Raw genomic sequence first — 25931 nt, 5'->3', positions numbered from 1 at the left:
AGGGTAACCCCAGTTAGACATTAAGCTTCCTATTGGGGACAATACGTTAATTCTGTCGATTGTGAAAAAACACAAAGACGCAAAGAAAAAGGTCGTGCGCAATCCAGAGATTAGGATATTTCATTGGCTCGAGGGAGAAAAATTTTTCACTCTCAGCTAAAATTTTTCACGATGAGGAGCTTCGGGTTCCAGGCAGAGAGAGAGAGAGTAAGGGAGTTATTGAGGTAGGGCACTAAATGAGTTGATCTCTTTTTTTCTTTCGTTTCGTTTCTGTTTAGTCAATATTCTTTATTTCCCCAAACAATATGTCTGCCGTTGAAGAACCAGTTGAAAAAGTTCCTGTTGAAGAAGCCCCTGTTGAAGAGGCTCCAGTTGAAGAGGCTCCAGTTGATGAGCTTGTTGAGGATGTTGTGGAAGAGCTAGAAGAAGAGGTCATCGCTGAGCCTGAGCCTGAATTCAAGTTCGTTGAATTGGCTACTCCTATTCCAAAGAGTGTGCAAACGGGTGCCAAGGAAATTAAGCTTTTCAACAAGTGGTCTTTCGAAGGTGTCACCGTCAAGGACATCTCATTGGCCGATTACATCCAGGTCAGACAGCCAATCTTTGTTTCTCACACTGCTGGTAGATATGCAAACAAGAGATTCAGAAAGGCACAATGTCCTATCGTTGAGAGATTGACTAATTCCATGATGATGAATGGTAGAAACAATGGTAAGAAGCTCAAGGCTGTTAGAATTGTTAAGCATGCCATGGAGATCATTAATGTTCTTACTGACCAGAACCCATTGCAGGTTATTGTCGATGCCATTGTCAATACTGGTGCCAGAGAAGACACTACCCGTATTGGATCTGCTGGTGCTGTTAGAAGACAGGCTGTCGATGTTTCTCCTTTGAGAAGAGTCGATCAGGCTATTTCCTTATTGACCATTGGTGCTAGAGAGGCTGCTTTCAGAAACATCAAGACCATTGCTGAATGTTTGGCTGAGGAGTTGATCAATGCTGCTAAAGGTTCATCTACATCTTTCGCTATCAAGAAGAAGGATGAGTTGGAGAGAGTTGCCAAATCTAACCGTTAATCGGCTTGAACTAATTAGTAGTAAGATTAAGGTAATCAATATAATAATCACTATGAGTATTAGAATTAGTATTGTAAGGATGTCCAGCCTATCTGCGTTCCTAAGTTTTTGTTTTTCGCTTACCCCTGCAGCAAATAACTACTACGAAAAGGGAATTATGATACGCATATTTTCCGTGACGCAGAACCATTTCATCACTGCGTCTGCGTTAATGAGTGTCAACTACGTCAGAAGTTTTTCGATACGGGCTAATTGCGAGGTCAGCAGTTTCAATTGACAACAAATGCTGCATCGAATATGTGAAAGCTTTAGTTGCCGTACGAGATGGATAGCTGAGCTTTAGAAATTCTGCTTTTGTCCTGCAAAGCAGTTAAATAGAGATCAGGAGAAAAAGCAATGTTGGATTTCTGAACGTGAAGAATTTTATAATCCAGCTAAAGAAAAGTAAAAGAATTTCTTTTTACGTGGCTCCGTAGTCAATGATGTATTGGTACTTAAGGCTACAACAAATTATCAAGAAAAATGGGTTGATGGGGGCGGGCTACTGAAGAGTCGAATGCAAGGCCCAATGAAGAGAGAAATAAAGAGGTGAATGAAGAATCGAAATATCAATATCTTGAACTATTCATTGCCCCATGTGTAACCCAAATGAATGGGATGTGTGTATGTAGGTAGAATCAGTTAAGCAATCTTGCAAGATCAAATCTTGCCTTGCCAGTTGGTACAGATTCGGTTGCATGTACTTTCTGTTCGGCCTGCTGGATCTGCTTGATTCTTTTTGCTTCTTGTGATTCGTGCTGCTCGTCCATTGCTAATTGACGCTTCTTGGTCGATTGACTATGCTTTTCTAAAGCTACATCAATTCCATCACAATTTGTATCAGCATTATGGGTGGACGTGACAGATTTTGTTTCTCCCTTAGTAGCAGTCAACGATTTGGACGTTTTTCCTATATGTTCTTCGCTTTTGGAGGTTTCGCTATTCACATCTTTTGAAGCGTTAGAGCTAAAATTGTAGACGTCTCGCTTTTTCCCCTCTGATGTGGTCCTCTCCTCTATTTCTTTTTTCACGTCCTTGGCAATGCCAACAACTAATCTTCTCCATCTAAATTGGCATGCGTTCAATGTTCTATGGGGGAAATAACTGGCAATTTCTCTCCATCCCAGGTTTTTCTCTTCCTTAAGTTCCCTTAGTAATCGATCATCTTCTGGTGGCCAAGCGCTGGAACTTCTCCTTGTCGAAGTGCTCACTGCTCCTTTTCTAACTTGAATAAGATCCAATGAAGGACTCTGTCCATACATCCTTTTAGATGCGTCTGCAGCCATCGGCTGCGTACCTCCGATTGTGGGACTCATAATAGGATCATACCCATAGGCCAGATTGTTCCGAGACTGCGGGTTTTGAATTTGCTGTATAGGTTGCAATTGCTGAGGCTGTTGTGCCCGAATCTGAGGTAGGGCAGGATAATTGTAGCCAGACTGCTGAGGATATAAATAGGGTTGTTGCTGAACAGATGTTTTGTAGGAAGAAGCAGGAATCGGCTGAGTAGGTTGCACTTGCTGTGCTTGTAAAGGAATAGTTTGAGCGGGGATTGGATACATCCTATTATCATACTGGGGTGGTTCATATACGTACATTCCTTGGGGAAATGGCACGTGCAGAGCAGGATTCTGAATTTGGCCAGGGTGTGAGGCTGCTGCAGGCATCGGATATCTATATTGGGGAACCGGAAGTGGTTGCAGTTGTCGTTGCGGTGGCTGAAACTGCTGAAGCTGTTGAAACCGCTGGAGTTGGACCGGTACGCTGTGCCGTTGAGCAGTTGGCTGAGACTGAGAAGAGATTAACTGAGAATCAAACGAAGTAGGCTGGGAATAACTGTAGATATAAGTGGGTCTTTGAGCAGCGTCTCGCCGCTCGGGCTGAGAAGTATGATATACTCCCGGTATGTATTTATCATCAGATTTATCAGGGAGCATTGAATATGAATAGCTGGAATGAGGAATGGAGCAGTTTGATGCCGGGTTTGTTTTGGTAATGGCTAACATCTATGAAGAAAAAATGGAGACAAACAAGGATAGCAAAATAAAGAAACATAGTGACACTTAGAAGGATGAAAACAAGCTGGTTCATGGACAACATCAAACAAAGCCTCCCCCTGGGTCAGCTCCGTAGTCCTCTGGGGAGGAAATAATAGGAGAGAAGAGAGCTGGCTAAAAATGTATAAACAAAAAAAGAAAAGAGCGATATGTGACCTGACATTGCATCAAAAAAATAATGCATTTCGTGTAAGAGAACAATTAGGTGCTAAAGTGATGCCAATCTCGCTTGATAAAAAAGAGGGAATGTAATGTAGCAACAAATAGAGAAGGTGTGAGGCACGCTTGAGCAAGCTAGTTATTTACGAGGGGCGGTGGGGGGACTATTTCCTAATGGCGTTGTTAGTCATACGTGATGCATCTGACGCTCTCGAACGGAGTTAAACCCTTTGCAGCCATGATAAAAAAAGCATCTTATGATACGGGATAGCTTCAAAATTGTCATGCATCATCGACCATGCTGAAATGAAATTTCACTTATTGGATTTCATCCACTCAGGAATATACAAATATTTTACCGCGATGTTCTTTGAGGTTTAACCAAAATGAGGTTTTATGATGATTGATTGCTGCATCAATTTTTTAAACAAAAGAAACGAGAAAGAAAGAAAAGGAAGAAAAGTTGAAAAGTTCTAGTGATTTATCAATGCAGTCGATATCAATGCTACATCGTGTTAACACGGTCAATTGCTGCAATGCATACGCGGATACGGTTCAAATACAATAAGGTTCTCAGTAAAGAAAAACATATCTGCATTTGATATACTTCCAGAGTTTGGTAAGCCTTGATGCAGTTTAGTACCAACAACGCTCGTACTCCCGTGTATAATAGAGCCAAGACAAATATTTAAAATATTACGCTTTGTTATAGACTTTGAGAAGGGTGCCAGTGGTTTAGCCGTAGCATTCTGTTGCTATGTTGGTCAAAGGGGGAGCTCTTTCGCGGCGGGCGCTCTGTTGAGCTTATTTTTTAGTAACGAACTGCTTTACCTGTTCTAAAGCGCTAGTAAAGCTTTCTTCAGGGCCGATCTTGACCTTTTTAACACGCAAAATGCCGTTCTGGAAAATAAAGTGCGATCTAATTGTACCTTTTGGTTGCTTCTTGCTTCCAAGAAGGCTGATAAACTCGCGATCGGGATCACATAGTAAATCGTATTGTAGTTTCTGGTTCTCTTTGAACCGTGTTTGAGCCTTTGGTGAGTCTGCACTCATTCCAATTACTGTGGCATTCAAATCTTTTGTTAATTCCTTGTATTCATCTCGGAATCCTTTGGCCTGTCTCGTGCATCCCGGTGTAGATGCTCGTGGATAGACGAAAATCACCAAAGTATGTGCTTCCTTGGCCAATTCTAGTACATTCACCTTTTTGGAATCTTGATTGAGTAATACAATATCTCTTGGAATCATATCACCTTCTTCCAATTCCTTTGCCTCTTCTTCCTTCGCCTTTTTCACGACCTTCGCCTTTTTTACGACCTTAGCTTTCTTCACCACCTTCCTTTCATCTTCCACCTTTCTTTTTGTCGAATGAATACTGGAGCTCCTGAGTTGCATTCTAACTGTTTCCCGATGTTTATCTGTAAAGAGTCTGGTCTATGTACTTAATCGAATCAAACAATTATAAAGTATCCAACTAATCAACCTTGTGTGGTGTACGGATGAATACAACTAACATTGAGTCTCAATTTTACTCTATTAAACTCGTATTGAAAACTATGCGGAGAGACACATCATGCGAGGAACATAGCTGAAAGGGGAAAATATCTGCTCAATTACGGCGTACCATTTTCCACTTCCACCTGTCCCCTCATAGAACAGAGCTATTTCAGCACCGAAGCCAAGACAAAATTCCGAGATAATTTTGGGCCTCTTTTGTTTTGTTTCTTTTTCCAATGAAAAAGAAAAGGTGCTTCATCAGATTGTAATTGTTCTCCAATCGATTGAGTTAGTTTAACACGTGATGCTGCACTAACAGACATTTAGAGGTGGAGGACCACTAAACACTACATTCAAGTACCGGTTAGACACCACACAACGGATATTGATTAAGAAGGAGGTACTTATATAGCTTATGGTAATTATTTTTTCTTCATCAATGCTCCTCTTCAGTAGCGGGCATAGCAACGCAAGTGGTATAATCCAACAATCTCCAGAATTTCCAAATACCGTATGCAATGACTGATCCAAGAATAGGACCCACCCAATAAATCCAGAAGTAATTAGGAATGGCAAGTTGGGGAACACCAGCAACAGCAGCGCCAAGGGATCTGGCAGGGTTCAAACCAGCACCAGTTGGATAAACACAGATTAAATGACCAATGAACAAGGAGATACCAATTGCAGCAGGAGCCCAATCAGAGAGGAACGAGTGTTCTGCACAAGTCATTAAAACCGTGATGCATAAAATGCAAGTACCAAAGCATTCGATAAAGCAACCTCTGGCCCTGGAAACACCTGGAAGTAATGCATTAGCAAACAAAACTGGGCCCGGGGTCATTGCAGAAGCAGCACCGCCTGCCGCTAAACCAGCAACAAGCTGTGAAATAATCATGATAAGAGCTCTCAATGGGGTGACAGCACCTGCCAAAAGCATAGATATTGTAACGGCAGGGTTCAAGTGGCCACCAGACACTCTGGCAGTTAAAACGATACCAACCATAACACCAAAGCCGAAGCCAAATGCAATCATAATAAGTTTGGCAGGGTTCGATCCCTTCGAACCATATGTAGTGTCAGAATTGGCATTCTGGGCGATCATATAGGCTGACCACAAGAAAATAAAGGTACCAATAAATTCGCCACTGGCAGCAATCAAATGGTTCTTCATCCCGTAGGAAAGTCCGAACTTGTACTCTTTCTTAGTAGGGCTGTATTCCAACTGTTGTTCTAATTCAGGATCTTCAGACATCTTGTATAATACGGATAGATAATGATAAGTCAAATGAACCAAAGAGCTCAAAATCGTTGTTCCTCCAATTCGCGGGCCTTGCTCCCTATTTATATCATTATCAATTTGTTTCTATAATCATGAACCCTGAATTCCAATGTGGTAAAAGGTAATCGTTGCTACCTCGGACACACTTTCCATTATTTACCTTATTTAACTGCATCCGGAGAATTCTGGGCCCAATTAAAGAAGCAGCGATACGTTTTTTTCTATGTATGCGCCCCAGCCGCTTCTGCCTCGACCAACCAAATTCCTCCACGCATCTTAATTTATCAACGATTTCTTTTTTCTATTTTAAGGGGGAGGTGCTCTTTTGCTTTTTTTGGCAACAATTCAGGTGCCTTTTTTTTTTCACTGTTTCATCCCGATTGTCTTACAATCAGTGTGTGCAATCTTATATGGTTGATTGTCATGGAAACTATAACGTCTTATTCAAGTAAGATTCTGTTGAGAACGGCCTTTTGTGCTTTGTCCATGTCAATTACTAAAGCTATGACTTAGTTTACGTTAGCTTGTGTCCTAAATTTTTTTTTGTTCTCTTACATTCGAATGTTCATTCGCAGATATTCAACAATGCGCCGCTAAATACCGACGATTTCATGTGTTTTCTATTTACCCATTTAGGAAATAGTTCTGCTAAGGTGCATAGTATATCATATTTATCTGCTCGGTATTCTTCCATCTTCTTCTTTTTTGCGATCAGTTTATTTGGCCCGTCTAACATACTAAATGATATCCAAAGTATAGTAACATATTTACGTAACAAGCTTTCCATTTATCCCCAGACCACCTTCTTCAATTTGTACTCAATCGCATCCCATATCGATGTGCGCATCTTGGCTTCCGTCAAACTCACTATATCCTTCTTTCTAACAATTGTGTCAATGCTGCATCGTTTAATGATTAGTTTAATCATGCATTTGCTTCTCCGGTAGCTCCACATGCCTGGAAATCGTAGCGAGATCTCGTTTGCATTTTTGTCCTTCTCTTTCCAATGGAGTCTCACACCAATATTCCTGTATGGCTGTTTACTGTGATACGATAGGGCATCGACATAATAATGGCCATACTCGACAAGGTCTATCGAAGCTAAATCAATCTGGATAATCTTCTCGTCTGTTTTCACTTCCAAAATAAAGGCGGTATCCATCATAATTAGTAGAGCATCATTAAGTTCGAACTTGTTATGCCAGTCGGTATTTGCCTCTACCCACCAAGCTCCAATAATCATTGTTCTGATATTGTATGCTGGGTTTGTTGGATTTCTTGTCGTTCCCAAAATTGTTCGAACTGACTCTTCAGCAAAGATCCGTCTTCCTAATTGCTTTTCTTTTTCCAAATTCGGATCAAAGTTTTCCAATGTAGCTTCATACCTTTCAAATACATCCTGTTGTTCATTTCCCAATAGGAAATCAATCACTACTTGGTCATAATAATCTGTGATAAATCCGTGATAATATCTCACTAAAGTCAATATTCCGTCATTGATTACCCCGTGATATCCACGTCTTTCGGTCCGAGTATAGTCTCCCTTCAATGCGTTTGTGTTAGAGTATTGAACACTTAATTTATCCCCATGATTGGCCCACAAGTGGGAAAATCCGTATTTAAATTGGCCTCTATTTTTGATGATGATACCTTCACTGTCCAATTGTCGCTCTAGGCTCTTCAGACAAAGAAACTTACTAACAATATTTGTCCGATCCAAGCAGTCTATGCAGTTGATCCTAAAAACTCCGGTTTGCTTGATCTTCTCGTCGCTGCTATCGTACTTTTGTGTCTCCATGGCGATTTTGACGTCCTTCTCCTCTAGAAGAAGTTCCACCTTATCAAATCTCAGTTTCAGACACACTTCATGAAAATCAAACCAGCTGAAAGGAATTTGATACTCATGAGCTAACTTCTCGTATAGCTCGCCGATATCTTTCTCTTTGTTCCCTTTCTCTACCAATGAAACACACGTGATTTTCTCTCCGTACATTTTCCATAGACCTTCAAAGTGCTTTCTAAATTTATCCCTATTTTCTTCAAAGTCTCTTTGAATCTTGGGTCTTGGCTGAAGTTTGGTCGGATCTTGCTGAAAGAAAACAGGAATCGATCCTCTGAGTATCTTATACCTACTCCAAGAATAGTCACCGGATGCGTGTTCAATAGATAGCAACTGATTAGTGTCGACAAAGTTGGCAACGTTACCGGCATCATCCACGCCCCTTCTCAGATACCTCAAGCCGGACCGAGTGGTGCTTCTTCTTGAAAAAAGAGTCACTGTTGCTTTATCGCTCTTAGTAAAAGCGAAGCTCCCCATAATTTTATTCACATATCTAACTGGACATTCCGGTACTGAATTTTGGTCCACTTCACATTCCAAAGAAGTTGAGCCTATGAATCCTCGAATCAATGGTGATAACAAATATGGGCTTAGGGAATCTCCAAATAGCCCCACAAATGGTTGAGCAAGGTGATGATTCCACCAAAAATCCTTCTTAATTCTATTCAGAGCTCCCCACGCGGGTTCTAGCTTACCTGTTTGTAAGTCAACTTTTAAGTCCTCGGTGAGATTCACCGTATAACTGAAGTAAAATCCTCCTTGTCTAAAAAGCCTTTTAACGGCTTTTCTGAATTTCTTGTGGATATATCTAGTCGGGATTTTCCTTTTAGTATCATTCCTCTCGTGTCTTTTTCCTGCCTTCAGACTTAAAATCGGTTTGGTATTCTCGGGTGGCTTCCAGTTGCTTTCCATCGGTTCTGGTGAGGCAATAATAATATTATCATTCAATCCCAGTAATGGATCTGCCTTTACCTGCGTCTTCTCAATGGAGTGTTTTGTAAACATGTATTCCGTGGGATTATCTCGACAAGTAAAAAATGGCCTCTCCTCTGTAGAATACATACTTGATTCGTCATTTGATATGTCAGTAACGTCGTTCTCTTCTTCTTCTTCTTCGCTTAGTGAAAAGGGATCAAGCAGTTCATGAATTTTGCCTAATTGTTTTTTGTTTGTTTGTTTCAACTTGATTAGCTTCTTGCTCTTCTTCTTAAGGAGTCCATTATACCTTTGTTTCTGCTTCTCCATCAGCTTTAAGGCAACCTCATAGTTGAGCGGTAAAAGTAAGACATCTCTAATTTCATACAACCCACTCCATTTATTTACTGGTTTGACACTCGTACCAAAAATCAAATACCCCTCATCTAAAGGAGCATACCCAATAAAGCAATCCGCCTCAAGAGTCAGCCTAGGCTTCCTGGATAATTGGTGGACGTTGCTGATAGACATAATATTAAGTTTCGGAGAATCATTGTCAGCTAATGGTTCTGTCGAAGCATTTGAAATGAAATCTCTGCTGCAAATCGTAAAGTATTGCTCTTCCCGGTCTTCAGAGTCGAGGCTAACGCGAATTGCCATCTCATCTTTCTGACAACTGATGAAGATGGAATCATTACACAATGAAATGGTAAGGTTCCGGATAGACATTAAGATAAAGGCTGAAAAGTCCTGTTAGGATGAATAAAAGAAGGAGAAAAAGGTTATCCGAGTCTATCTTGTTAAAAGGATTTCGCGCCGAAAGCAGCGAATCCCAACTAATTAGGAAATATTCATTTTCCGGCCTGACAGCCTACCTAAGCTATTGTCACTTTTATTATTTCCTTTTGATTCATCACTTTGTTAGTTCGGTAACAAATTTCTTTCTGAAGCTCAACGTAACCATTCAATGTGCTCTGCTTTTTTATATGAAGAGCACCAAAAACGTCGATATGCCCATACTCAAGTAATAATACTTTATTTTAGGTAAGTGGATAACAGCATTCGGAAGCAAGCGTTGACATGATAATAGCTTGATTTTGAATAGTAATACATATTGTGCAGATTTACGGATACCCAAGAAAATATAGTGATGGCAATATTCACATGAAGAGTGGATTTTATTAGTGTTCGTGAGGGGCGCACCAATTCCCGGAGTTTCAAAAAGTAGGGGGGGCACTTTTCAGAGTGTTTTTAGTGTGTCGACATTCAGCCTTTTTTTCGATATATATGTTTGTAAGCAACTCTGCATGTTCAATTTCAGATGCTGAGTATTATGCTATGTAAATCGGACACTAACTCTACATTGTCATATGCCGGTCGTGTACCAACGAAGATGCTTTGATGGGCCGCTCTTTATGCACCAAGTTTTAAAGTTGCTGAAATCTCGGAACGCTGACAAAATAACAATTTTGACTTTTACCTCGGATGTGCATGAATAAACTCATGTCAGGTCCGGTGGTATAATATCGGCGTCCGCAGAATATGCTTAGCAAATAATCGTACTTGGTCATGTTCCCGAGAGATCAGCTTATAACGATAAAGTGTGATGGCCGACGCGAGCCTCGAGCTAGCCAGTGAAAGAATTCGGAACAAAAAAAGAAAGAAGCTGAAAATTCTGTGGGGTAACACGCAGAAAAAAAGAATCAAAACCTCAATTTGTATTTCGTACCCCGATCAAATAGCTGATGCGGTCATCAGGAATCACGGACAACGGGAAAAGAGAGATTAATGATAGTTTGATAAGAGAGAAAAGTGTAACTGTCCCCTTGAAACGAAAAGCTAGCTTTAGTACGATGTTTATTACAAAACTTAATAGGCCTCAATGCACATAAGGAATCAGCCGAACTGGAATCTTAGTAATACTAAAAACCCATGAAAGGAGATAGTCGGAGATTACTACGTGGAGAATGGGTGGCAAAGGGCGTCATAGGGGTACGATGATGAGATGAAAAAAACGTCGTGCGTGCAAAAAAAAATTTGGCCGTTTTTGGGGGGGGATGTCCGAGGATTCGCTCGAGGGGGTGTGTCTGTGGGGTGTTTTTTATGTCATGGGGTGCCAATTTCATGTCCATGGGGTGTGCTGGGGGTGTGTGTCCTTAAGTGCGTGATATGTGGGTGGCTCCTAGACTTCCAGAAGATGTGCGATGTTTTGTTGAGAAGCAGGCATTGGACCGCAATTCTAAGGGGGAGATAAGGGGTAGAGTCGCAAATATGAGAGAGCTTTTCTCCCAACACCTGGGAGACCCGCCCACTGAGTCAGAGAAAAAGAAAATTTTTACTATCTTGATTGGCCAAAGATTTCTCCGTCGCCTGCATTGATTGTCTCGACTCTACCGGATGGTTTGTAATTGAAAGTTCCCGAAGAACGTATAAAACCACAATTTGCCATCGTTTCACGACTATTTAAGGAAGTGCTTTTCCCAATTTTGTACGGATGATCAGCTTTTATAGACCTTCTTGTAAGATCATTATCCGAAATTGTATATTCAAGCGGAGTTTTGCAACCAACATTATGACTACGTTTTCGAAGACTATTAAATTCCCTATTATTAACGAGGCCTATGAGCAGCCTACCGGTTTGTTCATCAACAACGAGTACGTTGCTGCCAAGTCGGGTAAGACTTTTAAGGTGACTACTCCTATCAATGAAGAGTTGCTTTGTGAGTTGCAAGAAGCTGGCTCTGAGGACGTTGACTATGCCGTTGAGTGTGCCTCCAAGGCTTTCAAGAAGTGGAAGTTTACCAAGCCAGAGGTTAGAGCTCGTTTGCTTTACAAAGTTGCAGATTTGATGGATGAGAAGAGAGATCTATTGGCCAAGATTGAGTCTCTTGACAACGGTAAATCTTTGGTCTGTGCCAAGTTTGACGTCAATTTAGTCGTCGAATACCTTAGATCCTGTGCTGGTTATTGTGACAAGATTGATGGTCGTACCATTAATACCGGCCCTGAGTATTTGACCTACACTAAGAGAGAACCTCTCGGTGTGTGTGGTGCCATTACTCCATGGAACTTTCCATTACTTATGTTTGCATGGAAAATTGGTCCATGTTTGGCTACCGGTAACACCATTGTTCTGAAACCTGCAAGTGCTACTCCTTTGAGTAATCTATATGCCGCCTCTCTATTCAAAGAAGCTGGATTCCCAGATGGTGTTGTCAACATTATTCCCGGTTCTGGTAGAGCCTGTGGTAGTGCCATCTTACATCACCCTAAGGTCAAGAAGGTTGCCTTTACTGGTTCCACTTCAGTTGGTAAAGGTGTTATGAAGGATGCTGCCGATTCAATCAAGAAGGTTACTCTTGAGTTAGGTGGCAAGTCTCCTAACATTGTTTTCCAGGATTGTGATATTGAGAAGACTGTCCAGAACTTGATCACTGGTATTTTCTTCAATGGTGGTGAAGTGTGTTGTGCTGGCTCTAGAATCTATATTCAGGCTTCTGACGAAGAGTGGTACAACGAGTTCCTTGCTAAGTTCAAAAAGGCAGTTGAGAAAATAAAGGTTGGTAATCCATTTGAGGAAGGTGTCTTCCAGGGTGCTCAGACCACTCCGGATCAATTCCAGACTGTTTTGGACTACGTGAAGATTGGAAAGGAAAGCCATTTGAAGGTTTTGACTGGTGGTAATAGAATTGGCAAGAGAGGTTACTTTGTCGAGCCAACAGTGTTTTACGATGTTCCACAAAGCTCCCGTTTGACTAAAGAAGAGATCTTTGGTCCTGTTGCCGTTGTCTTACCTTTCAAGTCCATAGAGGAGCTTATTGAGAAGGCCAACGATTCCGAGTACGGTTTGGCTTCTGGAATTCACACTGAGGATATCAATAAGGCTTTATACGTTGCTGACAGATTGGAGGCTGGATCTGTTTGGATTAATACTTATAACGATCTTCAGCAGAACTCTCCATTTGGAGGTTTCAAGGAGTCCGGAATTGGAAGAGAGATGGGTGCTGAGGCTTTGGACAATTACACTCAGATCAAATTGGTTAGAGCTAAGATTTCCACGCCTACTTTGTAAATAAAATGGAGTTTAATTGACAGTTTTATATATCAGATGATAGGATTCGGTAGTACGTTGTAGCTTTACGGGGTTCCCTGGTAAAGCGTAGTTGAGTGTTTGTAAGTGCGCGGTGAAAATTTCGGGTTCTTCGCGATGATCTTACCACTGTTCATTCGTCTGCTCTGTTTGTTCTCCCTGCAAGTAATGGTTCAACAGCTCTCTCTAACGTCTTCGGTACCTGAGAACCAGTTTCGAACCGTTCGAATAACCCTTCGTGCTCTCACGGGTCTTCGACCAGAGCCATTGGCCAGACATACGATTATTCTAAAGCCAAAATTTCCTTTCACTCCTGAACAGAGCGCTGGTAAAGTAAGCCAGGTCGACTCATATAGGATCCGAATGGTCCGTGTGTGGGAAATGGAGTCCACCAGCGATCATATGGATGTGTCAGATGATCAGTTTTTATTGGGAGAGTCTATCAGTGATCGTTCCAGTGAATCTACTCGTAATGAAAGTATATGGACAATGCAATTGAGTGATATACCAGCTGGTGGCAACCGGCCAGTGTCAATTCAGAATATCTACGAGGCCACAGTGTATAAAACAGACGATATCATTGGATATATGGATGAGTTTGGATACATGCCAGAGATAGAGTTCTGGACCAAAGGCTACAGGTATTACTACAATGATATCATAATAGAAGTTTTTCGGCTGTATGTTCGTTCAAAGGACGGGTCAAGTGATCGGAAGCCCGTTTCCGACGATGATACTACAGAGAAGAAAGAAGAATTAGATGAGTTGAATAACAATGACGATGCAGATGCGGGCAAGGACGAGATGATGGATGTTGATAAGCCACAGCATCTCATCAAGATTGCATTGCTGGATAAATCATGTAGATATCAGGTGAAATGCTTTGTGAACGTGTCCAAATTGAACGATTTGGATAGTGTCGCAAAAGGAGTGAAGGAACTCGAAATGCTAAAAAAAGAGTTGGGTGGAATGATAGATTTGCATGTTCCTGATAGAACATATATGGATTCGAGGTTGAATTCTAGAATAGCATCTAAGAGATGAAGTCTATCTCTTCGATGTGCTTGAGTTCCTTGGTATTACAATCAAATTCAGACTCATGGTCTCCGGATATCGTTTCTTGTTGAGCCTGGATACGCACAATTTCCCCGAAATGTTTCTCGCTCACTGGAGCTACGCTCAATCTTCCCCTTTTAAGTAGATACATCTCCGTAAATAACGGATTTAGCTTCAATTCAGAAAGGCTTACTTTTCTCCTTAGAATTCCAGCAAATGAAATGTCCGGACACCACCACCGGGGATTCTCCTTGGTGGACTTGGCATCAAAGTACCCGGAGCTGGTATCGAATTGTAATAGATCAGGCTTTGCTTGCTTGCTGGCCACAATCGCAATACCTACAATACCAGGGTTCTTGCAGTTGGAATGGTATACTAGACAAATATCTCCTTTTGCCATATTAAGAAGGTTGTTTCTAGCCTCGTAATTCCTTACACCTGTCCATGGTTCTGCGTCGACTTTGGCAAGATCTTCAATGGAGAATTTCACGTCTTTACCCGATTTCGGATCTTTTCGATTCACGGGTTCTGTCTTTATAAGCCAGTAGCGTCTACCTTTAGCATCCTTGTCAAACACAGGAGGTTTTTTGGGGATAATAGGAGAGCACGATGATGGTGTTCCATTTGCCTTCTTACTTGTCCTTTTCAACCCAGTGGGCCTTGTTTTCCGTCCCATACTGCTTCAGTCTAGCTCAATAGAATTGTACCTCTTTTCTCAGATCAATCTCGCCGTACGCCTCGAATTTTTCATGATTTCATTCTATAGAGGCATTCTCAAATAGGAAACGAGGTACGTTCGATTCTTTAAAGTATACATTACATAGCATAAACTTAATATCCAATTTCTTCGTAATCATTGTCGTCACTGTATTCTTCTTCCACATACGTTTTGATCTGCTTATTGTGCAAGAAGTTGTTCACTTCTAAACCGTCGTCCAAATCGTCAAAGTCTTCGAAGTCAGAGAACTCAGCCACATCTTCAGCATCATTTTGAAGAGTCTCAATAATAGGATGAGTTTGTGGGCGCTTCAACATCTTGAGAAGGTTCTGGCTCTCTGAATTTGTCTCCACGGGAGCCGATTCCGGTCTTATCTGAGTTTCTGTCTCAGAGGCCGATTGAGGTTTTGTCTTATCTGCTGTCTGACTACCTCTCTTTAAAACGCTGAGTAAAGAGGCTGCGGCACCAGACTGTGCCGGTGTAGAACTCTTGGCTATAGGAGTGTTAGGTTTTTGAAGAATTTCTAGCAAGGATTTACCATTAGAGTGTGCAATTGGTTTCAATGGTCTTTGTGTTCGCTGCTCTTGCTGATCTTGCTGTGCTTCTTTTGGTAAATCTGTGGACTGATGAGGATTGTTGATAATACTAAGGAGTTCAGCGCCGTTGGAAGGAACAGCCGCTACGAAAGCAGGAGGAGGAGCAGCTTCAGATGATTTAGGCTTGTTTAGTATACCAAGCAAGTAAGCCGATGGATCCTCGTTGTTCTCCGTCTCTGGCTTCTCGTTAATCACCTTAGGTAAAGGAGAAGCAGAGCGATGAGAAGATGTATGCTTTATAACGTTTAAATGCTGAGGATCAGGATTAGAGTTCATAGGTGGTACGATTTTACCACGGGCTTTGGTTCCATTTAGAATGCCTAATAGCTGGGCAGTACCTTTACTTGAAGGCTTATGTTCCCTTCTAAGTAATTTTACAGGCTTGTCGAGCATTGACTGCGCCGAATTTTGGAACGAGGAACCTGTGTTTGGAGAATTAGCTGGTGTTGTCACATCAATTGACGAAGGGGTCGAATTCGGACGTTTAAGAATCTGTATTTTCTTGGATGAAGAAACTGTTTCGGGAGAATTGGTACGCTTCGGAAACAGATTCCTGAGGAAGGAAGGATTTGCAATCTCATTTTTAGTCCTCTTCACGTAATTCTCAGGGTGTGAATCGGGAATTTTTGGAGGTTCTTGAGACTCAGTAGTATCAGGTGCCTTAAGTAGGGCAAGTAACACTTTACTGTTCGATTCCTGGGACCTAATTGTAGGCTTGGCAAAGGAGGAAGCGGCAGGGGCCTGAGAAGTCTGTGGTTGATATGCTGGCTGTTGGTCTGCTGATGCTGATGCGGATGCGGTTGTAGGTCCGGATATAGGAGCTGAAGGTGTGACTGGGAAAGGCTGGAGAAAAGGTGGCAGTGGGAATTGTGGAGGTAGGGCCATACTCTGGGGGAAAAAAGGATTGAAATATGGCAAATGAAACTGGAAAGGAGTAGGCCCCATGGTAGCCATGGGTTGCATTGGAGGATATCCGGCTGCAATTGGTAGCTGGGGTAGTTGCGAAAGTAAACCAGCGGGAAGCGGAGAGATAGAAGCTGCCGTAGGATATGGAGCAGAAAAACTTGTTTGTGCGTTGGTAGTAGTATCTGGTGCAGCACTTTGAGCATTCTTGCTGGCGTTTTGAAGCATCGTAAGCAATGCTCTTCCAGGATCCGTTTCCTGCTGAGGTTCGATCGCTTCGCCAATACCTAAAATCTTCTTCAGTTGAGCGGTAGCCTTGATCTTCAACTCCTCGTCAGTGTCGGTACCCTTAACACGGTGGATAAATGCTGTGATTGGCTTGATCATATTTGGAACAAGGAAGAATTTTTTGTTGTCTCTGTTCTTCTTGTTCAATAGTGACTTTACCTCCCACCATTTAATATCCCGGATCTCATTTCTGGCAACAGGTTTAAACACTGTCTCTTCAGGAATGCCACGAATAAAGAATATCTTATAATTTTTGGCTCTTATGGTTCTCTCCACGTACTCGTCCTCATCAATTAGAGAAGAGGCATCGTATCCAGTCTCTTCCTTCAACTCTCTGACGGCACACTCAACATCAGTTTCATCCTTACTGATCTTTCCACGAGGGAATGCCCACGATGGTGATTCTATTCCTTGAACAAGTAGCATCTTGTCCATCCGTGGTGTAAATAAAGCGCATCCACGAACTGGAATAAGACTCTTATATTTACCAAATTGTAGAAGCGCATCTCTTGGATTCCCCCATTTCCAGATGAGAGGGCATCTTTCTAAAAGCTTTGTAGTAAATTTCTTCATATTTAGTGGTGGAAGTAATGGATTCATTGCCCGGGCAAAGTCCTGATAAAACCATTGAGCCTCCTCTATTAGGAAGAGTACTCTTTCAATACTGGAAAGGTCTTCGTTGGGACAATTGACAACGAATCTCACAGCCAAGTCCTCTAATACACGCTCTAGTGTTTCGTTTGAGAAACCTTCTCGAAGATGTATGGACATATTATTAAGTGGTGTTGATTTCAAGTGAAGACAGCTGGCGAACAATGATGTGACTTAGTTTAGTTTAGTTAGTTTTATATTACGAGCGAGTCGATCGAGCAAATGTCGAAAATTTTTCCGCGAGTCAAATTGTGCAAGCAACATAGTGAGGAACCAACTGTATACATAATCAGAGAATCCTTTAATATTTGATACTTTATTTAGCTGTTGATTTTCACCAGAATCCATGATCAGTGGCACTAAATGATCCCTGATGATTGATCTTTGCATTATCAAAGTCTAACTGGTCATTTGTAAGCTGCAAGTTCATCACATCGGAGTCGATCTGTGTAAATATATCATTGAGGAAATTCTGCTGCTGCTGGAATCCTAATTCTGAGTCTGAAGGTTGCATTGATGTTTCAACACTATTGTACCCAATCTGCGTCCCCCCAATATCATCCAATAGTGGCCCAACTGTCGGGGGGTAGTCTCTCATTCCACTTATCATGGTGGGTAATTGATGATCCTGCTTTGCAAGCTGCGGTGATTCTGAGCGTGATTGTATATTATTCTCTTTCCCCTGTTGATTGGATTCTGGTGAATATGCGCTGCTAAATCCAATAGGTGAAGGAATAAATGAATTCAGAGGGGATACCAAATTCGATCTGGTATTGTTGGTATTCTCAGAGGCAATGGCAGCACTAGTCTCCGTTTCATTCCCATCTTGATAAACTATATTTGCCAAAGCGTCCGGAGAATAGTTAATGAACCGCTTAAATCTGATCTTGGAATCAGGACGTAAGTTTGCATTGTCACCTTCTTTCCTCTTCACCGTGATTTTTATATTTTCAACGGCTTTCTCCTTGCCCAACTCATTCAATAGATCCACCATTGAATTTGTGGCTCCGTCTTTGTTGAATTTATTCGAGACTTTCATCCATTTGGAGATTCTCGTTAGAATAATTGACATCTTTTCCGCCACTTTGGCCTTCTGGGAGAGCTGTTTCAATGCTTTCGAAACTAACTGAAATTCATGTTCAACGTCAATTTCAAGGTCTAACGCCTGCGTCTTAACCAATAGTCGTGCTCTAATTAGTGCGACCAATGCATGCATAGGTCTGTAGTAGAAAAATGTAGGGAAGTTCACTGTTTGCAGACAGAGCCCAAGAAATGATTGGATAACCTTCTCGCTCGCTTTCACCAGTCTAGTGAGTGTCTGAAGATAAACATCTGTAACTAAATCCTTGCGTAAAAGAACTTTGCAAACCACGTAATCATACATGGTCATCAATAACTGGTAATAGACAATTGAAAGCATGTTTCTCTCTTTAGACTCTTCTGAGAAGAAGCCCGATTCTGCGGCCAGTTGTTGCATTCTTCTTTCATAGCCAATCATCATGGTTCTAAGGCTTTCATGAGGCATTTCAAAGGGATCAGACCCCACTGATACAGGAGAGAATGTACTAGGGCACAAGAACTGAAATATCTCTTCTCCCAAAGCGACCAATCTCGAATAATAGCAGAGAAATCTGTCCTCTGGAGTGGAATATCCCATAAGAAGTAAACTGGCACATCTCTGGTGCGCAGGGGTCCATGAAACTACCTTAAATCTAGGAAGAGAAAGTCCCAATGAACCACAGCAAGCATAAACACCCATATAGGCTCTAAGAATGTTCCGTTCTTTGGAAGAGTCCTTTAATACAGCAGGATTGTTTCTGTGTTGCTCGTTTCCCAAATCTAGACATAATGAAATGTTTAGTGCCATCATGAGACTCATTTGGTGCTTGTAGGATCCCCATTTTCTTGGAGGAGAGCACCAAAGAGACAGTGTTAAATAGATTTCAATTAAATTCACAGTGATGTCACCTGCTATAGCGGTCTTTCTAGCCAAACTCCCTTCCAAATAGTACAGAAGAGCGTCATGTAAGTCTGGTTCGTTGAGGCAAGTAACTGTGATGAAGGCAAGAAGTGATAAGGGCTCATGTTCTATAAGCCACTCAAAAGTATAGTTTTGAGGAAGCGAAATGCACGGCCAGTAAGAAAGCATATTTGTTCTAAAGTCCTTATATTTAGAGCGTGCTACGACTTCCGAAAGAATTCCAAGTTTAAAGAGTTCTTTAATAACATTGAGTTCAAAGGGAATATAGGGAAGACTAGGCACAGGCTTGACGGGACCGTCTTTCATTGAATTCGCTGATGAGGCCGGTCCATATCCGTTATTCTGGGACAAAGATCCGGTGTCTGGAGGCTGTTGGAGCTTTTTCACGTGGGTCAGAAGCTTCTGGAGAGAAGAAAGTTGAAGTTGAATCGATGAGAAGTCCAGATAGGAAAGCAGTTCACTAGACAGAGAAGTTGCAGCAATGATATCGGTTTCAGCTGATGATGACTTTTCGGTCAGTTCTTTCTGAACCCCAGTCAAGTACCTATTGGCCTCTGTCAGCGACTGCTGCAACACTGCTAATGGACCGTCATGAATCCTGGGACGTTTGCGAGGCCGGGCTCTGGCAGTATGCTCCGTAGGATCTTCCGTCAGGGAACATAGAATTCCTGCCTTGAAGCATCTGGTACAACTCTGGTAGGTAGGATCTTCAAAGACACAGCGCATTTTGAGTCGATGACATCTTGCGCAGGCTCTGAGTCTTCTGAACTTGGAAGCAAAAGCTGCATTTGAATCATCAGAGTTGGCAATTAAATCCGCCTCCTCGTTCACCACATGGTAGTCATCCGATTGGTTAGACATAATTGTAAGTTCCTATATCACTAGCTGGATTGTATACAGCATAAGATAAGATCCGCAGAAGAATCGCACAGCCAGTCGTATTAGGTCTCCCTGCAGCGCCAAGACATCCAGGCCCCACTGGGCCTACCGCACCGGGGCCCTGATTTTTTGGCACTTGGACAATGCCTTCTCGATCCCTATCTGCACTTAGTCTGGAAGTATTTAGAATAAAGCATAATACATTTTAAATATATAGTTTCGAGGTCACCTCCTTATAACTCGATATGGCCACTTATCTCGAGTAATCCGGGTTTCATATTCGTGTAGAGGACATTTTGAGGAGCATACTGAACGGCCTCGTCGTATGCTGGTAATCTACGTTTCTTCTGTCCGTCAACGACAAACTCGGTGTCGAATTCCCCCCAGTAGCATTTCACAGTGACTCCAAGACCCCGTTTGGATGGTTCATCATTTCCATCTTCAAATGAAAATGGTAACCATTCAAGCGCAACTCGGTGTTTGGGCTCTGTCCAGTTAAGCTTATAAACCTGGAAAGTATCGATACCTCTCATGAGCTTGAAGTAGTGGTTACCCTCATCATCTGTTGAGTGACCAGATGGAATATTAGCAGACACAGGATCATCCTGGCGATGAGTGGCAGCAGGGTCAAACACCGTAACTACTTTAACCGGTGATTTTCCCTTGCCCTCCTTAGTGTTTTCCGAATCATAGTCAGTAGTGTTGAAACTGAGAATACAAAGACGGTTATCAGCCACATTAATATCCAATGAGGCCCTCAAAGGTTCATATTTTCCTGACGATTTGCCCTTGTTGCTATTGGAAATAACGTCAATGCTCAAGTATTTACTGTAGGCATTGTCTGCAACAGTTCCATCAAGAAGCCAAGGTCTTTGGGCTTCATAGCTACATGTTTCCACATCATTCATTCCTCTAGTAGGTTTGCAAGTCACCGCATCTTCACCAATAGTCTCTACGCTTGGAATCTCTGAGATAATCGGTGTAATATAGCCCTTTCTGGTACGGAAAGTCATGTAAGAAATGGCATTGTCAGATGAATTTCCGAATGGAGACGCCTCTCCTAGATCCAACACTTGCATAGTTCTGATCTTAAGTGGATTCCTGTAAGAAAATGGAACCTGGAAGTAAGTCACGGTAGAAGCTATTGCAAACACAAGCACAAAGAATGTGATCACGGCAGCGTTCATCTTGTGGGCAAATGGTAGTAGCGGGATACTAAGGCTCACAGAAACAGCCAAAAGAAGATAGATAGCGGCCTGGCCACTAGCTGCAGAGTCCTGGCCAGTTTGATGAAGTGATTGAAGCAATAAATCACCCATGTTGAAGATGATAAACACTGACAATGGAACCACAGCTAAAAATTGAATCAACCAGTCGTAAGATTTCTCTACACGAGCAGAATGCCTAATCTCCGAAACTTCAGAGGAGCTGATTGGCTCGGGGGTAGCAGGAGAAAGAAGTGGATGGTCTTCAGAAGCAACAGCCGGCGAAGGATTGGTGCTGGCATTAGTGTCATCTGGAATGTGTTCTTCACTACCAGCATCCTCGTCATTGGTAGAACCGTACGTACTTGCAGGAGGAGTGACGGACACAACTCTTTCGTCATAGCGTCCCTTCAGAGCCATTCCAATTAGTCCAATAATAGAGCCTGTAGCCAAGAGAACAAAGAATATGGTTGCCAAGTAAGCGCCAGTATTCTGTTCACTGTCCTCAACTATGGTGGCAAAAATAAGAGCCACCCAAAAGAGGCCAGTTAGTTCAAGTAAGCAGATAAGTTTCTGATCATAAACAGGAGTAATCCAAGCAAAGAAGTTGAGAACAAGGTAGTTAACAATGAGAGCCAACGAGGAGATGGCTAATAATGGAGAAATAAAATCATTCAGAATCAATAGCTTGTCGTGAATGTAGAAGTACTTAGATGCGACCACAGTCACAGCAACAGAAATTGCAAGACTAATTGGCATACGGAGCCAGCCTCTTAAGCCAATCGGCCATGCGTTGTTACGATGAACGTATATCAAGAGAGCAATGATAATGGAAGGAAGCATCAACAATAAGGTAACATTAACAATAACAAGCTTCTTAACAGAGATATTAAAGAACCACTTGCCGCAAACATCGAAATAGACACCATCAGAGACATCGTCATTCAAAGGTTCAGCGTTGTAAACCAAAGTCTCAACATAATCCAGCGTATTCTTCAGCATGTGCCATAAAGAACCCTTCGAAGACTCTGCAACATTATCTCTACGAGTATGATATAATGAACGAGGCTTATAAAAGTCTATGTCGATACCACGAAGTCCATTCTTTGCATAGACATAAAAATCAGTCTGCGAACCAACAAGATTACCTTTAAAGGCCTGTTGAAACATAGAATTGGCAAACGGTCTTTCAACAGACTGATAGTAATCGAGCATACCGTTGTCGGTGGCTCTAAGAAGAACTGCCCGACCTCCGGCACCGGCACCATCCAAGTTGACAAAGTATTTTACTTCAGAAAACCAGGGATGTTTGATAAACATCTCGGAACCCATGAGACCAAACTCTTCATTATCATTTAGATTGACAATCAATGTACGGTCAGGTTGCGGAATAGAGTTATTAGAGAAATGTTCTAGAAGTCCCATCATGGTGACGATACCCATTCCATCATCTGTAGCACCGTAACTGGGAGGAGCAGAATCGTAATGGGCAGACACTAAGACACCACCAAGTTCCGGGTTCTTACCTTGAATTTTAGCCAATATGTTTCCTGACTCAAAGTAAACAACTCTTCTCTCAGGGCTAGACAAATCCAAGGTATTCTTCTGACTGATGATGGTACTACGGTTACCAAAATCATCCCATACCGATAAGTAAGGTTGTCTCTCGCAAATTTCGGAAACACGGCCCATTAAGAAGTCGTGGGCTACTTCATTTGCATGGGAAGTAAAGGGATGAGGCTGGCAGGCAAGTTTTTTGAGATCTAACCAAGACTGAGTCAAAATTCTAGGCTCTGGATCTGGAACTGTTAGAGCCACTTCCTCGAAATAGAGACTGAGGAAAATGGCAAGAGCATAGCAGATGACTAACAAAATGGTTAGCGATGTCTTCCTAAAGCGGAAGATCGAGCCCACGAAAGAAGACGCAGGAGCCATGTTTTAAGGGAAGATGGGCGCAAGTATTAGAATGGGTACTAATAATAACGATGAAGAGGAAACGCGAAAGAGTACAACTTTTATAGGAGGAAATGGACGACTAAAGAGAACAAGGAGCGCTGCATAAACATCCGCACATACACCGCATATTCCTTACAATAGCAAGAGAACGATTGAGTTTTAAGCAATGTAGAAAGCCGCAGTATGCTTTACATCTACCGGGTGCGGGTAAATAATTTACCCTGGTGAAGGCGGCGGCCACATAGAGCGGGAAATCGTATAGCTTCATGAGAACGAGAAAAGCGGAGTGTAATCTTTAAGTAATCGGATATCAAACTCATTCTTCTTCCTATTAAATCATTGCTCTTCCTTATGTCGTTTCCAAAGTTGAAAAACGATCGTATCTTACGTGCGGCACGTGGTGAACAAGTGGATAGACCTCCTGTCTGGATGATGCGTCAGGCTGGAAGATACTTACCTGAGTATCACATAGTCAAGGGAGACAAAGACTTCTTTGAAGTCTGTCACAATCCGGAGATTGTCTGTAAACTTACCATTCAGCCTATCGATCATTACGATGGTATTATCGATGCTGCCATTATTTTCAATGATATATTGGTGATTCCACAAGCCATGGGAATGGAAGTGGAGATGGTGGACAATGTTGGTCCCCAATTTGTTTCTCCTTTACGAAAACCGGCTGATTTACAAAAACTAAACTTTCATTGTGACGTTACGGAAGCTCTCGGCTGGGCTTTCAAAGCCATCACTCTCACCAGGCACAGGCTTGAAGGTCGTGTTCCATTGTTAGGCTTCTGTGGAGGTCCTTGGACCCTTCTTTGCTATATGATTGAAGGTGGAGGAAGCAAAATATTTCGGTTCGCTAAGGAATGGATTTTCCGCTGGCCTGAATATGCCCATAAGCTTTTGCAGGGAATTACGGATGTTTCTGTGGAGTTTCTCGCCTTACAAGTAAAGGCAGGTGCGCAGATGTTGCAGGTGTTTGAGAGTTGGGGAGGTCAGTTGGGACCAGATGAGTTTGATGAGTTTTCTCTTCAATATCTCCATCAAATTGCTAATCGTGTTCCTGAAAGATTGGCTCAATTAGGATTGGAAAGAGTTCCTATGATTGTATTCTCCAAAGGTTCGTGGTACGCATTGGATAAGTTATGTGATATAGGGTTTGATGTGGTGTCTTTGGATTGGTTGTATCCTCCAGAAGAAGCAGTAAAAGTGGCTCGTGGTAGAGTCACATTGCAGGGGAATCTTGATCCTTGCGTTTTATATGGATCGGATGAAATAATTACCAAGAAGGTGACCAAGATGATGAATGGATTCGGTAAGCAACGGTATATCATCAACCTTGGTCACGGCACTCATCCATTCATGGATCCGGAAAAGGTAGGATTCTTTCTTAAAGAATGTAAGAGGATTGGACAACAGCAGTAAACGTCATTACTTAGACATATGGATTACTCTACAATGATTGCATTAATTTTTTTCATTACATAATAAAGGCTAGCTAAATCCCTAAAGATGGTGAACCAAACCAATTGATTAGGGATCAGGAAGAGGAAGAGAACCGGGACTGAGACTGGGACTGGGACTGGGACTGGGACTGAGACTGGGACGGAGACTGGGACTGAGACTGGCTGGATTGAGGACTGACTAAGGACTGAGTAGGGGCTGACTGAGGCTGGGACTGAAATGAGGACTGAGGGCTGATTGAGAATTGAGACTTGACACTTGACACTTGACACTTGACTCTTGACACTTGAAATGATTGACTTTGAGAAACATTGAAACACTGAAATTTGAAGACTGGTTGAACTACTTATGAAAATGCATTGGGATTGTACTTGGATGACTCCTAGACTGTTTCAGAGTGGAATCGCAGTGACGGTAGTATTTCTTGTTTTTCTCGAGAAATCTGAGTTACGTACTACAATACTTGCAAGTGGAGAATGATTGTTAGGAAGCTCTATAGTCCCCTTGTTAGGGGTACTTCCAAACAAACCATTTTACTTCCTTTAAGATCTAAAGACTTTTACAGTTGAACTCTACAACGCTTGAATGCTTCCCCTAGCAATGATTTTTATCATTGTCACGGTTTAACTGCCCTGCAGCCACCGTGGGATCTTCATCCAATCGTCATCCGAATGCTTCCCCTAGCAATGATATTCATCATTGTCACGGTTTAACTGCCCTGCAGCCACCATGGGATCTTCGTTCGGATGTTGTTCATCTGCCCGAGAACTTTAGATACTTTCGTGGCGCTTGTTTGACTTAAAACCACTTTGATTGACAACGGAATCCTTTTTGTTTTGTTTTTGTTATTCTTTTGTTTTTGGATTCCTGAAGCCCTACCCAGTCAAACTCATATTGGCCACCATGCAGTACTGCAGCATTGGTATATAATCTCATCGATATTACAAGACGATACTGGTGTCACCGAGACCCATTGTCTTTAACCCTTATTTGGACTCACCACAAGTCAGAATAAGGTGCCACCGTTTCCTCCGTTTTCCTCCCCTAATGCTTTTCAAAGTTGAGCTCTGTTGTTGTTTCCATCTTCATAATTTATTAAGTGGCAGCAGGACCTTTCTTGATTGTAGTAAAACCTTCTGGATGAAGACCTTATCAAGAAGGGGTAGTTTGCTACCTCTGTTCCTTTGTCGTTATCGCATGTTTCGTTTCTTCCTAATGATTGAAGTCATCTTCACTCTAATTCAACTATGAATGCACTTTCTCTGGATTAAGCGCCTTA

At 42.1% G+C, this 25931-nt stretch overlaps 10 protein-coding genes across 10 annotated transcripts; 4 read left to right on the top strand and 6 right to left on the bottom strand.

Annotated features, from left to right (window-relative positions):
* Positions 1-305: 305 nt before the first annotated feature.
* RPS5 (ribosomal protein S5) lies at positions 306-1076 on the top strand (the record flags this gene model as incomplete). The annotated part of the gene is made up of 1 exon (XM_038921797.1): positions 306-1076. The coding sequence occupies one exon, from the start codon at positions 306-308 to the stop codon at positions 1074-1076; it is 771 nt and encodes a 256-aa protein (XP_038777725.1).
* A 677-nt stretch (positions 1077-1753) lies between these two features.
* FOA43_001483 (uncharacterized protein) lies at positions 1754-2713 on the bottom strand (the record flags this gene model as incomplete). Its single annotated transcript, XM_038921796.1, has 1 exon — positions 1754-2713. The coding sequence occupies one exon, from the start codon at positions 2711-2713 to the stop codon at positions 1754-1756; it is 960 nt and encodes a 319-aa protein (XP_038777724.1).
* Positions 2714-4135: 1422 nt separating this feature from the next.
* On the bottom strand, positions 4136-4726 carry FOA43_001482 (uncharacterized protein; the record flags this gene model as incomplete). Its single annotated transcript, XM_038921795.1, has 1 exon — positions 4136-4726. The coding sequence occupies one exon, from the start codon at positions 4724-4726 to the stop codon at positions 4136-4138; it is 591 nt and encodes a 196-aa protein (XP_038777723.1).
* Positions 4727-5264: 538 nt separating this feature from the next.
* Positions 5265-8100, bottom strand: FOA43_001481 (uncharacterized protein; the record flags this gene model as incomplete). Its single annotated transcript, XM_038921794.1, has 3 exons — positions 5265-6191; positions 6736-6752; positions 7128-8100. The coding sequence occupies 3 exons, from the start codon at positions 8098-8100 to the stop codon at positions 5265-5267; spliced, it is 1917 nt and encodes a 638-aa protein (XP_038777722.1).
* A 3334-nt stretch (positions 8101-11434) lies between these two features.
* FOA43_001480 (uncharacterized protein) lies at positions 11435-12934 on the top strand (the record flags this gene model as incomplete). The annotated part of the gene is made up of 1 exon (XM_038921793.1): positions 11435-12934. The coding sequence occupies one exon, from the start codon at positions 11435-11437 to the stop codon at positions 12932-12934; it is 1500 nt and encodes a 499-aa protein (XP_038777721.1).
* Positions 12935-13120: 186 nt separating this feature from the next.
* FOA43_001479 (uncharacterized protein) lies at positions 13121-13996 on the top strand (the record flags this gene model as incomplete). The annotated part of the gene is made up of 1 exon (XM_038921792.1): positions 13121-13996. One exon carries the CDS (start codon positions 13121-13123, stop codon positions 13994-13996), a length of 876 nt encoding a protein of 291 aa, XP_038777720.1.
* Positions 13997-13999: 3 nt separating this feature from the next.
* Positions 14000-17284, bottom strand: FOA43_001478 (uncharacterized protein; the record flags this gene model as incomplete). Its single annotated transcript, XM_038921791.1, has 3 exons — positions 14000-14015; positions 14158-14639; positions 14891-17284. 3 exons carry the CDS (start codon positions 17282-17284, stop codon positions 14000-14002), a joined length of 2892 nt encoding a protein of 963 aa, XP_038777719.1.
* Positions 17285-17498: 214 nt separating this feature from the next.
* Positions 17499-20006, bottom strand: FOA43_001477 (uncharacterized protein; the record flags this gene model as incomplete). The annotated part of the gene is made up of 1 exon (XM_038921790.1): positions 17499-20006. The coding sequence occupies one exon, from the start codon at positions 20004-20006 to the stop codon at positions 17499-17501; it is 2508 nt and encodes an 835-aa protein (XP_038777718.1).
* A 251-nt stretch (positions 20007-20257) lies between these two features.
* On the bottom strand, positions 20258-23164 carry FOA43_001476 (uncharacterized protein; the record flags this gene model as incomplete). The annotated part of the gene is made up of 1 exon (XM_038921789.1): positions 20258-23164. One exon carries the CDS (start codon positions 23162-23164, stop codon positions 20258-20260), a length of 2907 nt encoding a protein of 968 aa, XP_038777717.1.
* Positions 23165-23536: 372 nt separating this feature from the next.
* Positions 23537-24613, top strand: HEM12 (Uroporphyrinogen decarboxylase in heme biosynthesis; the record flags this gene model as incomplete). The annotated part of the gene is made up of 1 exon (XM_038921788.1): positions 23537-24613. One exon carries the CDS (start codon positions 23537-23539, stop codon positions 24611-24613), a length of 1077 nt encoding a protein of 358 aa, XP_038777716.1.
* Positions 24614-25931: the final 1318 nt, after the last annotated feature.

The sequence above is a fragment of the Brettanomyces nanus genome, chromosome 1, assembly GCF_011074865.1.
Source record: "Brettanomyces nanus chromosome 1, complete sequence".
Taxonomy (NCBI): domain Eukaryota; kingdom Fungi; phylum Ascomycota; class Pichiomycetes; order Pichiales; family Pichiaceae; genus Brettanomyces; species Brettanomyces nanus.
This window is presented reverse-complemented; position numbering and strand designations above follow the sequence as displayed.